The sequence below is a fragment of the Chiroxiphia lanceolata genome, chromosome Z, assembly GCF_009829145.1.
Source record: "Chiroxiphia lanceolata isolate bChiLan1 chromosome Z, bChiLan1.pri, whole genome shotgun sequence".
Lineage (NCBI taxonomy): Eukaryota > Metazoa > Chordata > Aves > Passeriformes > Pipridae > Chiroxiphia > Chiroxiphia lanceolata.
Window position 1 is genome coordinate 2,321,362 of NC_045671.1, and position 19,390 is coordinate 2,340,751.

A 19,390-nucleotide genomic window follows, 5' to 3' on the forward strand; every position below is an offset into this window, starting at 1 on the left:
AATCATACATTAAATTCTGCATGTAATTTATTCAGTATATGGAATAAGTAACAACTTGTAGAAACGTGTTAAACACTTAAACCTGCACTTTGATGATAGAAAAGTAAAGGTCATGAGCTAAAACTAAAACAATAGAGGCATCCCTTCCCCAGAAGTCTTATGCCATGCTTGCAATCCCCAGGCAAACATCTTAGAAACATTCAGGGTGGAAGCAACTAGATTATAGAATCTTAAATTAAATTGAGCAACTTAAATTATAGAATCAGCGTTGTTAAGGCTGGAAAAGACTTTAAAGATCATCAAGTAAATAAAGTAACAGACATTGTCATACATTTTAAAGAAATGCCAGCTAAGCTTTGTGGCCAGGATTGGCTGGGTGATTTCAATTTAAAATTTGTTAATAACCTAATGCCACCTTGCTGACAGGTTTGGGGCCATGGGGCTAATTATTGCTTTCCTTTCTTATGGGGCAATGTGTTTCTTTTCACAAGCAACAAAAAAATCAGTTGTTTGATTTTGGATTTCTTTTAAATGTTAAAGTTAGACATTTTAGACATTTGCTGGCTTTGGTGTTTGCTGGCTTTGGTGTTTCTATACAGCTCTGCACTGCATAGTGCACCATCCAGCTGCTCCGCACCTTGGAAGAATGACATATGTCTAACAATAAAATGAGAAGTGAGACATGATCAGAAATGTCTACACGGTTTTCCTGCTGTTTAATGAATTTATAGACAAAAGAGAGCACAGGATGAATTTTTTTATCCCCTGAATTTTTGCCCTACATTTCACACTGATGCCGCAGCTACAGATCTAAACAAATTCCCCTTGGCAATCGAAACATCACTTCGATTACCTCTGCATCAGAAACACCGCGGCGAAAGCCCACTGGAGGTTTGGTTTTGTGCTGGGTGCTGACTGACCATCCCTCACACCCTCTCCCCCCTCTAGATTCCACAAGCTGGAGAAGTGGAGGAAGCCCTTCTACGACGTGCTGCAGGTGTACGAGAACGCGTCGGTGCTGCTGCCGGCTTTCTACAACACCCGCAACACGGACGTGTCCATCCGGGTCAAATACGTCCTGGACGACTTCGAGTCCCAGCAGGCTGTTTATTACTTCCACCCCCAGTATCTCATCAATGTGTCGCGCTACTGGCTCGGCCAAGGGGTGCGGGCCAAGCGGATCAGCACCGGGCTGATCCTGGTGACTGCTGCCCTGGAGCTCTGCGAAGAGGTCCACCTCTTCGGCTTCTGGGCCTTCCCCATGAACCCCTCAGGGATTTTTATAACTCACCACTACTACGACAACGTGAAGCCCCGACCCGGCTTTCACGCCATGCCCTCAGAAATATTCAATTTCCTCCACATGCACAGCAAGGGGATCCTGCGGGTTCACACGGGGACCTGCAGTTGACAGGGACACTGGGAGAGTGTAACGGGAACTCGATGCCTGTGTATGGTGTAGGAGGTTTTATTACACATGGAGATTATGCAATAATTGTTTGATATAAATTTCCTCAAGGCATTGCATCCCATAGGATCTAGGATACCAGCATCTTTCCTACAAGCAGAGTTGGGTCCATAATAGTGTAGGAGGAGAAAAACTCCTGTGCCCCAGGGTACACACTGCCCTGGAAAGCAAGTCAGATAAGAAGCACATTTCCAATAGATTTAGAGATAAACAGAGCACATTAATATATTTATCATTTCACTATCAAGAAAAGCACCAAACTTTTGAGGAAAATCAGTGGTGGAGAATTTCAGAGTAGACTGTACGACTTTACACAGGTTTCTGAATCGAGTACCTTGGGGCATTGCCAGGTTTTATTGAGAGCACCGCTCTCTGGCATTTAGGTTTTTGAAAATACTCTTTAGCAGTATAGCTTAATGGGGATATATAACTTAAGATCTTTGTTATGTATTGTCACAAAGTGTTGTTCAAAAATAGCAAATAGATGTATTAGGAATAAACAAAATCACTTTATGATTTTTTTTCAGCCAGGATAGAACAGAATGTTAAACTCCCATTCACAGCAACAGGTAATGGTGTGAATCATGCTGTGATATTGTTTTAGAGTTTCTTTCTTCTTCCTTCTTGTGTCATATATTTCTGTTCTCCTATGCTTGATCGTGTTTTCTTTCTCCTTGTCTATGATGCTTTCCTTCTAGCTATCCCATGGGCAATGTGTGTACTTCCTGCTGTAGAGACCATCTCAGCTTCAGTTTGGAGTCCTTGTTGAGGAAATGTGCTCCTTCACACTCCTGCAAGGTTTTCTCAGGCTGAATAGCAAGAAAATTACATACTTATATTTTACAAGTTGATTTTTTGGGTTAAAGTATCACAGCATATGATAGAAAAAACCACATTTCCTCATTGATTTTTATTAAAGACTTTGTAAGAGCATCTGAATGTTGAGTCACTGGGTAGGTTGAGTTACCATTTTCAGGTATCTGTAATAAGTAATGTCAGGAAATGAAGTTAAAACACAGAGAAGATATTTTGTGGCTTAGATTATGATGCTTATTTTAAAATTATGCATCTCAAGATGTCAAATGTCTTAACATGGCATTTATGTATGTTGAGAATGTTACCAGGATAGTAAAAGGGCTGGTGTATTCTTTAAATGTTATCGGTGTAACTCTGTCACTTATGCCAAGCTTGGTTTTTCTGCTACAGTTGAACTGGCAAAATCCTGATGCAGAAAAGGTGCTACAGGTTGCTGAAGTTTATTTTGCTGTAGCAGGCTGCTGGTTTTTGCCCTTTCCTACTGGTGTGACTGCACACACAGGAAGGTGAGGTTTGCTGCTTCAGATGTGTTGGCATAGTTAAATGAACAGAGTTTCCCTGTCTTAGTTCTTAGTCTGAAGCACTTGGGCTGTTGTCCAGTGCCTTGTCTTGTCTGACATAGATTACAAGATATTTGATCAAGGATTTGAAGTTTAAAGTTCTATATGAGGGATACTTTATTTTTTTTGTGGTTGTTTTGGTGTGGGGGAGAGGGTTTAAAATCCAAATCTGGACTTGGATATTGTAATGTACGAATGCACAAAGCTTCTTTTAAAAGCACCTGTGCCATGCTTAGAGTTGTGAAACTTGCTCACGTTACAGATAAAATGATCACAAAGGAAGTGAAAGCTGATGGTCACCACTTCAAAAGTCCCTACTGGTCAGCAGTGACCTGCATGGTACGTGAGGGTGTATTTACTTAAACTTTACACTGCACTCCACAGGTCTGATTACCTTAAAAGTAACGCATATCCTTGAAAAAGGTGTCAGAACTCACTTGAGAAACACCAGCCAGGGGCGGGTGAAGGACCAGCGCTTAAGCTTTGTATGTTTGTGTTGTTGTGGTTTCGATCTTAGAGTAACACTGTGTGTTAGTGAACACCCCCTGTATGGTCTACCTGTGAAGTAGGCAGCGCACTAATGAACCTGTGGGTGAAGCGGTTTCCTTGCTTTCATATGCAAAAGAGATCTTTGTCTTCGCTGTGTTTTGTGAATTTGTGTGCAAAGGGCTTTGACAACGAAGTGCTGTAATGAAAGTGCTATTTAGAGAGCAATGACACCCTGCGGGTTGGCCGTCTTGCTGTGCATTAAAGCTTTATGACAACAGTAATGACACTGAAGCCGGCACCTAGAGCCCTTACTCCCTATCCTGCCTGAGTTTGGGATTGGTAGTGACTTCAGGATTGCTTTGCTGCTGCTGCTCTGCTACCTTCTCTAGTAAGGGATTTTTTGTTACCTTCTCTAGTAAGGGATTTTTTCTTTACTGTGGTGATCGAAGTGAACAAAATCAACGGAAAGGAGACTGATAACGTTGCAAAAGATACTTCAAAAAAGATGGGAGAGCACTTGAGAAGCACCCATGTGTTGACAGAAATGGTGCAAATCCCTCTTTTTGGTTGCATAAATCCTTTTGGACAGACAAAAGGATAAGCAAAACTTGTATTTACAGTTCATCTGTAATTTCAGGGTCACAGACATTTCCTTTCCTTTGTTTGCTTCATACAAATGAGCAATGTAAATTCACTGTAATAAGTGCAGTTTTACTGTGTTTAGATTTTGATTGCTTATAAATCTAGAGCTACTATATTTTTTTAATGATTTTAAAAAGTGTGTGCAGGATACTCGCACGTATGCACCAAAGGCCCAATCTTGCCACATTTATCTGAAAAGAGCTCCCACTCAAATGAGTGGGTATTTTATTTGTGTAGGGACTGCAGAAGCAGGCCCGGACATGTCTGTGAAGGTGTACATAGGTGTATAGTTAGATATAAGGAGTGATTGGCAAGCCAGTGAGATAATTAAAAAAATATATATAAAATAGTCCTTAAGATGAAATGCATGTTGCAACATGTTCACTTTCTGATTAATTTTTCAGGTGTTGCTAAAAAATGTGATTGAAAAACTATGGCATTTGTCAGAAATGCCATATGCAGAAGGGCTTTTGCAGAAAGAAGGACCTTCCTTGTTTTCTGCCATCATTCTTTTGTGTGCTGAGCATAAGAAAATACTCTTTGACATCAATGATTTGTCTGAGTTTGAGGATATTTTGTTTTCCCTTCTCCCATATGGTCAAAGCTCCAAATGTCCACTGTTAACCTTTGGACAAGGGGATAGCTGAGTGATAAGAAGTGACTGTCAGGTGTGTCTGCTGCAAGTGAAGGACATGCACAGCTTGTTATGCTTTCCCACAGAAAAGGCTTCAGGCCCCAGAGGAATCCCCCATACAAAAGTCTGATCTGTCCAGGAAGAAAGTCTGTCAGCTGTCTGCTACCATATCCTGAGCTCAAGCTGTAATCCCAGCTCTGTTGACGAGGGTATGAAATCTGAGACAGGGAGGGAGGAAATATGACAGTTTAATCCCCAGTTCCTCATATTATTTAGAAGAATCTCATAAGAAGTTCCTAAGATTTGCACACACTGGCAATACAAATCCAGTTGGAAAAACATAGCTAGGATTGCTTTGACTTTATTGTCAGGTCAACAGAGGAAGCTTATGAATCTGCCAGTGCTTTCATCAAAGGGAAGGAAGTATTTAGTCAGAACAGTTTAGCTGATTGCTTCTGATTTATGAAATCCAGCTTTGCTGTTGGACAGAATGGATTCAATGGTGATAGGGCCATTATAATATTTTAGCATATTTTCTGTGATTGCAACAAGGTTGTCAAAACCAGCTCATGAATTGCAAAGGGAGAGCCACGCCATGGCAGCTCCTCCTGCTGGGATCTTGGGGAGGAGAGACACCATGGGGAGCAGGTCCGTGGTCAGCAGGAAAAGCAATGTGAAGGGAATATAGGAGACTGCAAGCACAACTCTGGTCCAGAGCCTTTAGTGCTCTGAATAACATGGAATGTGGAATACCATGGCAGAGATGATAGATGAAGCTTCACAGCTTGCAGCAATCAGGGGTAGCTTCTCCAGTCCCCCAAAAAATCTGCCCCCATGCAGGCTTGACTGATGATAAATTAAAGGTGATGTTCACTCAAGATGGTCAGATGTAGGAAACGGAAGGAAATCAGCTCTAAGAATAGTCCACTCTGTGGGGGCTTGGTGAATCAGTAGAAATGTTGCTCAGACCTTGAAGGCAGAAACACTGATAGTGACGCAGCTGTGTGGGTGGACTGCCCATGCTCAGCTCTCCCTGGCAGCAAGGAGCAATCTCTGGTTTTGTGTGTGAGGGAAACCGAGGTGGATAAACACTGAGACGTGGCACGGTGGGGAATCTGTCCTTCTTGATCCTCTGAGGATTGTCCAATTGTCCACTTGGGTGGTGAATGTGGAGAGCTCTGAAATGGGCACTTGAGTGTGCTTTCATGAGCATGTGAAGAAGTAAAGAGTAAAATTCTGCAATCCCTGAAGGGCCAAGCTCCCTGGGAAATTCTGGAGTGAGCTGAGGTTTTTAGGAATAAAGAGGTCAGTATTTATGTGTAGGGCCTTTTCTGAAATCCAGAGAAATTTTGATGTGTTCCAGAAACAGACCCTAATCACGGGCAGGAAGAGCAGCCTCTTGTTTCTTACTCACTTGACTTCAGATACATTTTTTTTTAATATACTTTAGATATGGTGCAGTAGCAATACCATGTTTTTAATGTGCATAAAGAACAAGCTCATCTGGAAGCAGAAGCGTTGTGACTGTCACTCTCCCTTCCAGATTTTATCAAGTCATCTTTTCAAGCTCATCTATGCAAAGCACTTCATCGTGGTAGTGTAAATTGCTGTATGAAATTACACATGGGCCCTCTGTACCCGACTGTATGTATGAGAATCATAGGCCTCAAGAAAACAGGGTTTTTTTCTGCTTGCTTTAAAATACCAGCATGGAATTCATCAGTGATATGAATGTGTTCAAGCCAGGATTCAGCCTGTTCCCTTTGAAGCCAGCACAACATTTGCATTTGGCTTCAGTAGAAAGAGAAATCAATGTTTGTAGGTCAAGCCAATAACCTGCTTCTCCCCAAAAACCCTCAGAGATTATTATCATTTTATGTCTTATTATCATCCTGTCTAATGTGGGTGAGGTTGCTGGGCATCCCTGTGTTGTCCGCATGGTATTCAAAACAACAAAAAAAAATTGTATTCAATTGAAAATTTTACTAAAGTGCTTTTTTTTTTTAAATGAACTTAAGGGAAATCCAGATGTACGCCAGGGGTTAGGGTGAGGGAGCCTGGATCCCAGGGTGTCAGCACCTCCAATGCTCCCCAAAGCCCTGAGCATACAACAAACATGAGAAATGAGGGATTGGGACACAGTGGGAAGCTTAAAGAAAGACAAATCTGCCTCAGCACTTCAAGGATTGAAAGATGTAAATACGCCTGACTTTCTATTTAGAAGCCATAAATGTTCTCAGTGTTTGATCTTTGGGTAAATTGATGTATGTTTTTAACTGTACTAATCACTGTAAAATGTGTTAGCATGTAAAGCAGTGACAAATTAAGCCAGAAAAGTCAGATACTGTGTTGGCTGGTTGTCTGTTCTACCTGAAACTGTCTGATGGACCAAGACACTGAAGTATCTCCAGTGCTCCAAGTGGCTTGTGAAGACTCTGGTTATTCCCTGTTTTAGCATTGTGAAACAAGCAGAATTGAGTTAATCCCTATTTGTTAACCTTGTTTTGGCCAAGTGATTCACACTTATGTGTGCTTTAGAGCCAGTTCCCTTAAAGACAAGGAAAACTGACCGTCCCTGCTCTGTCTGGGACAGGACGTGATGATTTTCGCTCCATTTCTTGGCCCTCCTTGTTGTCATCCACGAGGTCCCTGATCAAACCTCTGCATTTGGCCCATGTAAATCATATTGAACAGGTGCTGCCTGTTGAATATGCCCCTGGTTTTCACCCGGTGGAAAACAAATCCTTAGTTCGGGAATACTGGAGTAAAACTTTGTGTCTTCACGCTGGGGGAGCTTGGGTTATGACGAAAATAAAGCTGTTTCATCTTTCTTATTTCTATAAGGTGGTGACAGTGAGGGTGGAGAAATCCAGGCAGAGTCATGTTGGTTTCATGCTGATGTTAATCCATTGACTCACCTTTCTGTTGTCAAGCCTACACCTTGTAACTTTTGCTTATTATTGTTTGTGTGGCTGTACTATGGTTGTAATAGAAAGCCTATCAATTGCTGTAAGCCATAACTAGAACAGTAATCAGGGTATTTTTGTTTTTTGGTCTGTGTCACTGTGTTTGAAAGATGATTTAATTCTATTGAATAAACAAACCACTTTAACAGTTTCCTGTGAAAGGAAATCTTTGGGCCACTTGTCGTGCCTTCAGTCTAATTTTGTATTTTCTGCTGTTCCCTGTCTCTGAACAGGGAGGGAGTTGGAAGTTCAGCTGATAGAAATGGGTTCATAAAACTAGATAATACCACTGTGGAATTATATGGTGATATAGCATCATTTAGAAATATGTAAAAGTATATTTAGGGTTATAAAGTGAAACAAATTGAAAATTTTGTATTTTGATCACTGAACATTCAGTGCATATTCTGGATTGTTGCCTATACAATATCTGGGCACAGTAAGGTAATTTTTTACTGACAGCAGTAATCTGTGCAGAGACAACCTTTGAAAAGCTTCTGCAGTCCCAGGGATTTGCCTACTTATGCCTTCCTAACAGCTCTGTCCTTTACAGTCCTCATCCTTCACATAAAATCATATTCCTTGGATCTGCTCTGTCTTATTCAGGCTCAGCCTTACAAACTTACATTTCCATCAATATTCTAAGAGAATTAAAACATAAATGTAAAAATGTTTGCGGCAATACAGAATAGCAGATGAAACAACCATCTATTTTTTTTGAAATTGGATATTTTCCCAATTGGCATTCTATTGTTCCTAGATTATAAGCTGAAATACGAGTAGGTAATAGAGATAATACAATCTGAATATTAGTGCTGGTATAAGGAAAATGTAAATGACTTTGAAGATGCAGAGCTGTGGTGAATGCTGGAGGAATCAGTTCTCATTCCTGCTGACATTAAAACTGATGGATGTACTTCCTTCCCCCAGCTGCTTGTGATTATTGTTAGTGATTATTCAATCAAGGAAAGGAAACATGTGGAGAGGGAAAAATGAATAGACAAATTGACACTGGATGATATAATTTCTGTCTATCACATCGCAAATTGCTCGGCTAAGCAAGCAATCAGAGAATGGTTCATTTCCTAAAGCCTGCAGCATCCATCATTTTCCTTAGTGGCATTTGCAGCCTTGGCTCTGAGAAAGTTTCAATAAAAAGCTGTAGTGAATTACAGAGATGCTTCACCACAGTCTGACAGTGCCCAGAAGTGGGCACTTAGGGAAAGAGCAGAAGAAACAGGGGAAATAATAAATGGCCCTTCTGCTGGTATTCCCTCAAAACAGTATTGCCAGCTTGTATTTTTGGCCTTGGCAATGCTATGTGGTACTGAGTGTCAGATTCTAGCTCTGTGTTCACGATGAATTGATTCCTTTTGCTTTTGTGAGCTCCCAAGGGTACCCAGAAAGGTGGTTTTGGATTGTGGTATCTGCCAGATGGAGCCAGGGCAGATACTGACCACCTTTCCCACAGCACAGGCATCACAGGCAGCCTGTCTCAGAATGAAAGCTTTAGATATCTCTACCTTCTGTTTTCCTTTTTTTTTTTTCCCCCCTCCCTAGCACTGCTAACCCAAATCTTCTCCTGTGTGGTGAAGTGTTAGCAGTCAGGTAATTTTATCACCTAGTTGTTTTCTTGCTCTATGGCTTCAGTCCTCTTTTAGTCATCCTGGTGGGTCTGGCTAGAGGAACTAACCATTTAAATCCAAAAAGAAATGACTGTCCATCACAGAGATGGAAAATGTCGCACTAAGTGTGTATAACTGCTGCCACAGGTACATTTTTAGGTGGAGAAGACACTCTGTTTACAAGGATGTCAATGCCAAAGCTTCCTGTGTGTAGACACTCAGACACCACTCTTTTTTTCTACACCTGAAAACTATTGAGGTAGCAAGTTTAGGGAGCATGAGTATTTTGGTAAAGGTGGGATGTACAAGGTTGGTGTCCCTGTAGACCTCAGGGACAACAACACAACCTCTGGGTCATACAAGAGTCCTTGCTGTTGTGATATCTGGTCCTGCAGGGAAAGGACAAGGGACTCTTGGAATCCCACTGACTTCCAGGAATTTGGTGCTGCCTTTTGAGACCTACAGACATGCTGATATATTAAGGGTCTTCCAGATGCAAGGTGTGCTGCCAGGCCAGGGTTAACTGGTCTGATAAAGCATGACAAAATTCATCAACAAAATTGAGTTTTCTGTCAGTTTTATTGCATCTTTAGAAATAATAAGGGCTGAAATCGACTCCTTTCCTTTTATGGGGCACCTTTTGTTTATTTCTGGAAGGAATGGATGTTGTCAGCTGTGCTAACAGCCAGGACCATCACACTGTCTGTTTTAACAGCCTTTCTGCCTTGCTGGGCTTAGAGTCAAATTTTGCAAAGTGAAGTTCATCCTTGCCCCAGACGAGGTGAATGAAATGCTGCTGAGGTATCTGAGCTGCCTGGAGCTTCAGCGTTTTCGTCTCACTCTCTGTTTGCTCAGCAGCACTTGATGAAACAGTGGGCTGCAGTCAGGTCAGGCAGGCAAATGCCTTTCATGCAGTGGAAGTCAATCTTGGCTACAGCCGTGTTTCTAAGCATGCTGTTTCCCCTGAGAAGTGCCGAGGCACTGATAATTTTGCAAATAATTTGCCATCTTTGCTGCTCGATCCAGAAGCTATCAGGCGATAAAACAGAAGTCCCTAATGCCCTGCTCTTTGGATGTTTCCACCGAGCATGTGGCACAGGATGATAAATAAGGAATATGTGTCCCTTTCACCTGAAAAGATTAATGACATTTTTGACTTCCTGCATAGGTTTCATGAAATACTGTCTACTTGGAATGGTTTTTTTTGTTTCAGATTTGTTTCCTCAATGACATCTCAGAAACTTCCAAGTGGCAACACTTGGGAAAGGTTTGCAATAGCGATGGAATTCAGTATCTCCCTACGTGGAAATGGATTGAATAGGCTCTTTGAGTGGTAGTGAGAATGAGAATTAACCACCATTAGATATTTCTCTTCCTCCTTCGTGGAGGATCAGTTCCCTGTGCAGAACTAAGGCATCCTGTCCTTGCAACCAGAGATGTTCTCCTTTTCCCTCTCCAGCTCTGATAGTCCAAGTATCCTGTACATAAAACTGGTCAAAGACAAAATATTTTGGAGAAAGGATAGCCATGTCTCTGGGAGGGAATTTGGCTGAATATCCTCTGTTTACCTCTCTCATGCCCCTTTTATGACCATCTCACCCCCACTGTAGGTCCCATGGGTGGTGGGACCCAGATTTGCCACTCACAGGATGAGATTCCCCAGGGATGGTGGCTTTTTCCCCTGTGCACCTCATGTGTGTGGAGCCCCCCATAACCAGGTGGCTCGACACATCTGTGCCCTCCCTCCTGCTGAGATTTAGGGTGGGTGAGTTTTGCAGCCAAAACCCCTCTAAGGGAATATAGAATCCAAGAATCATCAAGGTTGGAAAGGACCTTTAAGATCACCAATTCCAACCATCAACACAGCACCACCACCACGCTCACCACTGAACCATGTCCTCAAGTGCCATGTATCCGCGTGTTTTTTGAACACTTCCAGGCATCCTGACTCCACCACTTCCCTGGACCAACTGTTCCAATGCTTTACAACCCTTCCCATGAAAAGATTTTTTTCCTAATGTCTAATCTAAATATCTAAATATTGTAGTGTGGTACAAGCTGCTATGTCCACCAGCTCCCTTCCCTTGTTGAAGTAGGATGAATCTCACTGTTCCTCCTGCCTCTTTCTGGGAATCTTGTTTGATTTCTGTACAAGGTGATATGGATGTGGCTCTGCCAGAGCATATAACTCCAGAAAAACTTTCGAGTGCAGCAGTCTTCATGTTCTGGGGGATCTTTTTGCTTCTTTTTTTCCCAGGAGCAGAAGGGAGACAGGAGGATTTGACAGAGCCTCTGCACATCACCCTGCACCATCTCAGACCAGCCTCAGAGCCAGGCTTGGTCTGACCTCCTTCCTTGTTGCCTGCCACTGAGAAGACTTAAAAGACAATTTTTCTTGGCACCTTTGTAAACTGCCCCAGGAGGTTCCTGGTCTTTCTTGAGCCACCTTCTTTTCTAACAAGGATGCATTTTTTAAATGCGTTTCTTTTTCTCCTTAACACTCACAGTTTTATGGCTCTTGAGCATCTCCTGCCTTGCACCCACATACAATGAATTGTAGGTAGCAATGTAGAGGTTGGGATTAGATGGGTACCCCCAGATTTTCCATGCTCCTGGGAACAGAGAAGCCCAAATGCACTTCCATTGCTTCAGGATTAGCTGTGGCAGCAGTACTTAAGACAGTTACATATTGATTTGTAAATATCACAGAATCACAGAATGGCTTGTGTTGGAAGGGATCCTAAAGACCATTTCATTTCATCCCTTGCCATGGGCAGGGACACCTTCTACTACACCAAGTTCCTTCAAGCTCTGTCCAGCCTGGCCTTGGACACTTCCAGGGGTCCAGGGGCAGCCACAACTTCTCTGGGAAACCAATGCCAGGGCCTCACCACCCTCATAGCCAAGAATTCCTTCCCAATATCCCATCTAACCGTGCCCTCTATTAGTTTAAGACTTGCTCTCTGCCTTGACTGAAACTCAGCACAGGAGTTGGGAGGCAGAAAGGAGAGACTGACAGACACTGACTGGGCACTTACACAGTCTGTTCTGTAAGAAATCATGTCAAAAGGCACTATTTACTCCAAATCCTAAGCCCAGTAGCTGCTCTATTAACATTTTATTTTCCCAGTGGACATGCAGGCACTTTGCCAGGCTGATGCTAAACTTTGTGACAGGGAGGAGGCTGATAAGGCACATACCAATGTAACTCTGTGATTCTTTGGGAAAAGTAACATGTATTTTCATCTCTATAAGCTCTTATAATTAAAGTTTTTGGACCAGTTTTCAACTAGATCACCAGATGCTGACTGTCCTCAGCAGGGTCTTTAATGCACTGAACTCTCACCAACTGTGTATCCTCGTGGCACAGCTCATTTCCAGATCCTGTGCTGCGTATTTCTGACCACCCATAGTGCAAATCTTTGGTGAGTATTGCTAAGCTGTTGCTCGAAAAATGTATTTTTATGATTAGTAAACTTTCTAGCAGCAAGAGCAAAAGATTTCATTTCTGCAGAGTAATTAATCTCTGCCTTAACAACTTTTTCAGCTATTAGCCTTTTGACTTTTAACTCTATACTCACAACCAGCAGGAAAAGCAAACATGATGCATTCACTGAGCAATCAAAGAAGATATTAAAATAGTTTGGCCCCACCCCCTTATCCTAAGCAAGATTATTTTGATTAAAAACTATTGTTTTCTGTATTGTATCTTTTTATACCATGTTTGTGGCTATTTAAAGCAGCTTGCTGTGAAGGACAGCTATTTGTTAAAGGCTCCCAGTAATCCATCCACAAATCACATAGACTCAGATGGGTCTGGTTGAGCTGTTAGCCTTGAGTGTCTCTTTTTAAGTCCAATCATACTCTTTGTGCAAGAAAACTGAATGTGGCTCATCTCAGAGTGTTAAATTTCATCATTTTTGAGAGAAAAATGAGCTTTCTGCTGAGTAGAGAGCTCAGTCTGGGTTTTTCTAAAGCTGAGGTCGAGATCTTCCTTGCTGGACATTTGAAACACAATCCCAAGGTGGTAAGACCCTGACAAACGCAGAGGTGAGAACTTGTCTCTTTGGCCATTGATTTCCAACAGCCTGAGGAGCATTAATGAACTCAGCTGTATATTGTTCAGACTCTCAATTTATAGATGGAAAAGTAGAGACAGGGAAAAGTTGAGTCTGTACCTCCAGCAGATTCAAATACTTAGCATGACATTAATCTCTCCTAATTTGAGACGTGTCCAGTGTGGACCCTACATGCAAGCTTCTTGCCAAGGCCCTGTGTTTAGAAACGCCACCCAAATTTACCAGTTTAAACCAGGTATTGGTTTTGTGCCCCCCAAATGGCATCAGACTGATTGCAGTTCTCCTGAGTGCCTCATCCTGCCTTTTCTTCTCCCTGCTCTGCATCAGCCAGGAGGTACCAGAGCTGAGCAGAGACATCATCCTGCACCTGTCCAAGGCCAAAGTTAGGCTTTGTTTTCCCTGAAAGATGAACTTGTGTCCTTAAAGAGATCTGTTTGAAAAAATAAAATAAAAACCCCGCTGGCCCTTAAGCTTGGAGCTGTCTGCTGATTTGCATAATTCCAAAACCAGTGAATATCCAGTTGATCTGTAAGGCTGTAATTTAGGAAGGGCATTCATCCCCACAGAGCCAGCTTGTGTTGCAGAGCAGTTTGTGCCCATGATATGGGCTCTGATATTGGGACCTAATTGCTTTTCTAATATCCATGTATTATTTATACCATGCTACTGTTGCAAACTCCTTCTGACTCCAGATCTGTTGTTGCTGTAAGGTCTTTGTTGGAGCAACACAAGGTCAGGCTGACCTCCATTATTCGTCTGTAAATGACCCAACTGAAACCAATAGTTTTAGTGCTGGAACACCAATGTAAGTGAGATTCAAATCAGGACCCTGGAGTATCAATTTACTTTATTGCCATATCTTGATAGGTGGTTAATAAGTACTTAACTATTAACTATTAATGTTGCTGCTTTATTTATTACACAGAAATATGTCGTAAGGGTTTCCATGGTGTTTCTTCAGGAGAAGGGCTTGGAGGGAAAACAGAGCAAGACATGCACACCACAGATGTTTGGAGCAACAGTGACTGGGACAGCAGAAGTCTTCAGACTCTCACTAGAGTTGGTTAATACCTTTGCAAACCACAGTCCAGAAATCATATACATAAAAAAACCTGTTAGTGTGCAATTTCAGATTACTCTGATTTTCTTCAAAGTGAAATTACAAACTAGAATGGGCTGAGGGAAGTGTGAGAGCTTTGTTGGCTTAAAATCTAACTCAAAATATCAATAGAGTCCTCCTGGGCAAAGAACAGCCCAGGGAAGGAAAGCAGTGGAGTGCCAAGCAGAGACATTCCCAGACATTGTTTATAAATTGCCCTGTGCAAGTCTGAGGTCATGGTGTCCCTGCTCACTACCTATGCATTGTTTTCCTTTCTCTAAGCTTGTTGTCCCTGCCTTTATCTTCCCAAGGGCACATCCTTCACCATTCCATATCTCCATCTGTGCTAATCAGGAGCCCCAAGGCACCCAAAGGGCCATCACCCCTATCACCATTTCAGTGTTTGATTATGGCTTGAGTCCACTGATGCTCATGTTGGATGGAGACTGCTCAAAAAAGCACAATTCTGGCTGCATGTGAGGCAGTGTGGGATGTCAGTGTGGTGCTGGGACACCCATCCCAGCTGTGCAGGCAGACACTTGCCTCCCTGTGCTCATTCCCTCACACAACCACGCAGAAAGTCCATCTTTAATGCCAAAAGATCTCAGATATTATCCCCAAGCCGGTTGCCCGCACTGGGTTTAGTGGGAGCTCTGTGTAAATGAGGGTGGTGGTTGTTCTGCTCTTTCCTGAACTCAACAGCTCAGGTTCAGCCTCACTGCTTGTGTGATGAAACATCATCTTCACCCCACCAATGCCTCTGCCTGGTTTGAACAAGGGCAGTCTACCTGTTTTTCTGCTTTTCTGTCTTTTGGGGGAATTTTTTCTGGTGTTGCATATATACCTAGGAGGGGTGAGTGCTGCCAAATGAACCACACTGAAAAAAATCTAAAAATTTCACAAGCATTGAATAACTTTATTATTCAACGAGGATGTTAATGCAGTACACGAGTTGCATTTTTTCCTCTCGTATCACAGTCAATGAGAATTATATGAAAAACACTTAAAAAAGAAAAACAGCACAACCCAAACCACTGGTCAGCTGCCAGACAGGAAATCCAGGATCAGACGGATGAGGTGGGCAGGCTGGCACTGGGAGCTGGTCTCATATGCTTGGAGTGTATTTGCACCTGAAGGAATGAAAAGACCTTTTTCTTCATATTGATTATTCCTGTTGTTGTTGTTGGTGGTGGTTTTTTTAATTAAGTCCACATTTTTATTCATGCACACACAAGCTGGCTTTCCATTTGATAAGCTCTGGTTCATTTATTCTCCTTTCAGCAAACCCCTCTGTCTCTTCTTCCCTGCCCAACACTTGAATCAGTCCACACCTTCAGAAGCAGAATTAAGTTATTTTCCACTTTATGACAGACTAACCTGCAAATATAAGAGAGCTGGCACATTTTCATTTCTTAAAAAAGTAATTAACCAGAGAAAGAATTTATTTTTGTTCTCTCTGTTTAGAAAATCCATGTTGCAATATATCTTATTATTTATTAAACTCCAAAGTCTGACTCAGACTGACTCTTGCAGTATGCCTCCCATCACCCCCTTAAATTATTACTCATATTTGAAACAATAGGCTTTGAACCTCTGACACAAAAAGTTTCCAATACTTTGTTCCTTCAGCTCTTTGAAGCGGTTGAGTTCACTAACTGGCTCCATTATTTGTTTCAAGGTCTGTCTTTTTGGCTTTTCAAAAGCCAATAAAGCAATATGCTTCACTGGATGTGCTCACATACACACAGGCACGGAAAACTGGGGCATGTAAACTGAAACAAGGTGTAAATTCAGTTACTTCTCTGAGGAATGATGTGCTGCAGGGTGGACATGCCTGGCTGGGACCTGCTGGTCCATGCTGTGTTTTGGGTTGGCAGTGACACCCCAGATAGGGCTTGAGCACCCTGAGACCCCCCCTAACACCCCTGTAGCACCCTGTGACAGGGCTGATATGTTTAATACCTTCAAAGTTCAGCACTAAGCCTTAAATGTTGCTCTTTCAAACAGGCTTTGTGAAATATCACTTTGCTGGTGGATGGATCCAGATTAAACCGGCTCTGCAATTATGTTGCATTATAATTACAGTGAAAACTATTTGTTCTACAAAAGAAAGTGCATCTGGTGAGCTGTGACCTGAGGAAGAACAGCAGATGGTGTCCTCAGCGCAGGGTTTCTGCATCACAATTTCCTAAGACTCCTGCACTGACCTGATTTTGTTCCCATTGCAAAGCACCTGTCCTTTGGTCAAGTGCAGGTCAAGCTGGACCTCGTGTACAGCTCTCCCCAGTCACCCTTTGTTCCTTTTTCCAAGAAGAAAGTGCTTGGCAAAGAGGGAGGGAATCTGTGCTCAGGTCTGAATGCTGAAAAGCACAAAAATATCGTAAGGACTATTTATCCTCAGGACTGAATATTCTCAATTGTATAGGATATACTTCATCAAACAAACCTGGTCTGTGCCTTGAGAAGAGGATTTTACTCTTCTTTGATGTTGAAAGTCAGAAACTGCAAGCTTTTTCCTCCTCTGTAGAAAAGATAAAATGGATCTAGTCTGTAGCATACAAAGACAGACGAAGTTAGTTAAATGGGAGAAAGGAAATTAGAGGTGCACCCGCAATGGCAGAAAATCTGATTAGTGGGCAATTAGTTATTTTCATAAATTATTATTATTTTGTTATCACTCTCTTATAACCTCCCCACCATCTCTCAGAGGCTGATAGCTCCTTACTGGCTTCATATTTTTTTAAAGCCCTCATTAACTCTGTCAGGGCTCTCAGTTGACTCCCTTTGGCACGTAAATACCCCGACTCCCCTCCTGGCTGAGTTCCTCTGCTGAGGGCACCCAAGACCTCTGGAAGAACCTTTTTTCCCTTAGGTGGCTTCATTTAGCAATCTGCAGCTGGGAGCTGAAGGAGGGAACAGGCTGAGTGCTTCCAGAACAGGCACCATGGGACTGGGGAAGAGACTCCAGTCTGCTGGTGGGTGTGCTCGGGTAATGGTTTTCACTTTTCTGTCTTTTATACCCCAAAATCTGTATGCAGAAAGTGAGCCCAACAATGTTGAGTTACAACCAAAAGTTATAATGTGACTTTTTTTTTTTTTTCCCTGCTGTAGTTAGAGAGGAAAAAAATAATTACCTTAAGAATCTTTTATCTCTGTAAGGAGAAAGTAGTTAAAAAATGCAGATAAAAGGTTTTGAGCAGCTTCTGTTTACTTTGAGCCTGATACTACTGTTTTGCAGACAGGCAAAAAAACTAAACTAGCACTATTTTTTTTCTTTTTTTAAGTCTTTTCACATTATCATCTGCAGGAGAAGACAGGTGACATCAAAAATTAGTGCTGCTCTTTAGCACAGGTGGAAGATGCCTGTAAGAATATGCATAAATTGGGGTTAAGAGTAATGGAGTGCCCTGTTCACTCCCTGCCAGAGCTTCACCCTCAAAGGAGCTGAATTTACATAAGTTAATAATGAGGAACTAAAAACTTAAATGATGACTTGGTAGCTTATGATTATAATAAGCTTCTCCAAATCCATACGACTGGGGACGTGCATAGGTTAGACTGCTGCAGTATGAGACAGGAGGTTTATTAATATTTTAAATGAAATAACGCAGACTGATGCAGACTTGAAGATCTGGGGGGATTTGACTAGATGATCCTTAAAGGTCTTTTCCAAACCAAACCATTCTCTGCTCTGACCCTGGCAATGAGGGTTGAGCTGTGTTGAAAATCTTTATGGCAAAATGGTAGAGGGTGAGGAAATATTTGTGCTTTCTCTGCCTTATTTCTTTTAATTTTCATACAAAATGGTGTGTTAGTAAAACTCGTTGAAAGCCCAAAAAGAATTATACTTTCACAGGCTCCTTATTAACTACGTATTTTAATTATTCTGCTTTGCACGGTCACGCAGAGAAAATGTGTGTCTTTCAAACACGCTCATGATTTGTCTTCTGTGTGTTGGAGAAAATGAACAGTTCAATTTTGGAGCAGTGCCCTGTTCTTTGGACAGCTTTAACATCACCACAGAAATCCCTGGTTTGGGCCCTGAGGCTTAATCTTAAGCCCACCTTGGGTGTGTTGCTGGACCAAGCCCAGGCAGGGGATGGAGGAGGCCCAGTGATGCATGGTCCTAATCACTGACCTCCAGGGCAGGGATCTTCTGGTGGGTGCTAAGTGTCTTGAAGACTGTTCCCTGTTGTGATAAGGGATAATGAGGGGGAGGTGTGTCCTTAGCTCTGCCAAGAGCCCCTCAGGACTGCACAGGCTGCAGTGACACCAGTGACACCAGTGACACCAGTAGGCACTGGTGGCCTCTGTCCAAAGAAAACATCTGTCAAGGGATGTGTGAGGAAGTTTCCCAGAAAACCTTCTGACACAAAGAATTTCCACAAAGGAGGGTGTGTGTGTGGAAATTAAACAGGGTTAAGCAGCTGAATGCATTAACTGGCTGCATATCTAGTTATATATCATTATCTAGATGTAGCATTTCATACCTGTTGAAGATGTCCCTGCTCATTCCAGGAGATTTGGATTAGGTGACCTTCAAAGGTCCCTTCCAACCCAAACTATCGCATGGTTCTATATCCAACACCATTATGTGCTGCAGAGAGAATCACCCTCCCCACACAGGAGGCAGCAGTGAACTTTATCTGCTCTAATACTTAAAGGGCTGCTTAGTTTGGCATGTGCTGGCTCCAGGGAGACTGCTGACAGGGTTACAGTGAAGGAAGTAATTACTTTCCTGGGTTGATGAGAATAAGTCTCAAGCCAAGTCACAGAAAGCCACCCCTGAGAAGCTAAAGCTGGGAAACAGACCTGCTGATGGCAGGATGAGAGGATGGGAGCTGCACTTATCTAGGCCTGGTGAAAACAGCACAAAATACATCTTGTTGTAGCGTAACGAGATTTGGAAATTTTGGCCTTGTGCAATTTCTTTGTTAAGGGAATAAAAGAAATTTCACAAATGCTTTCTCTGCAGAGATCTGAATGGAATTTGTGACTTGGCTTTTAAGCAA

General features: G+C 42.3%; 1 protein-coding gene across 4 annotated transcripts in view; it reads left to right on the forward strand.

Annotated features, from left to right (window-relative positions):
- The window catches only part of ST8SIA5 (ST8 alpha-N-acetyl-neuraminide alpha-2,8-sialyltransferase 5), a 69,076-nt gene extending 61,350 nt beyond the window's left edge, over positions 1-7,726 (forward strand). For all 4 annotated transcript variants that reach the window (XM_032676140.1, XM_032676143.1, XM_032676141.1 and 1 more), the window contains one exon: positions 949-7,726. In XM_032676140.1, the coding sequence (XP_032532031.1) occupies positions 949-1,411 (463 nt within the window). In that variant the 3' untranslated portion in view covers positions 1,412-7,726. The remainder of the gene's footprint in view (positions 1-948) is intronic.
- The last annotated feature ends 11,664 nt before the right edge of the window (positions 7,727-19,390 follow it).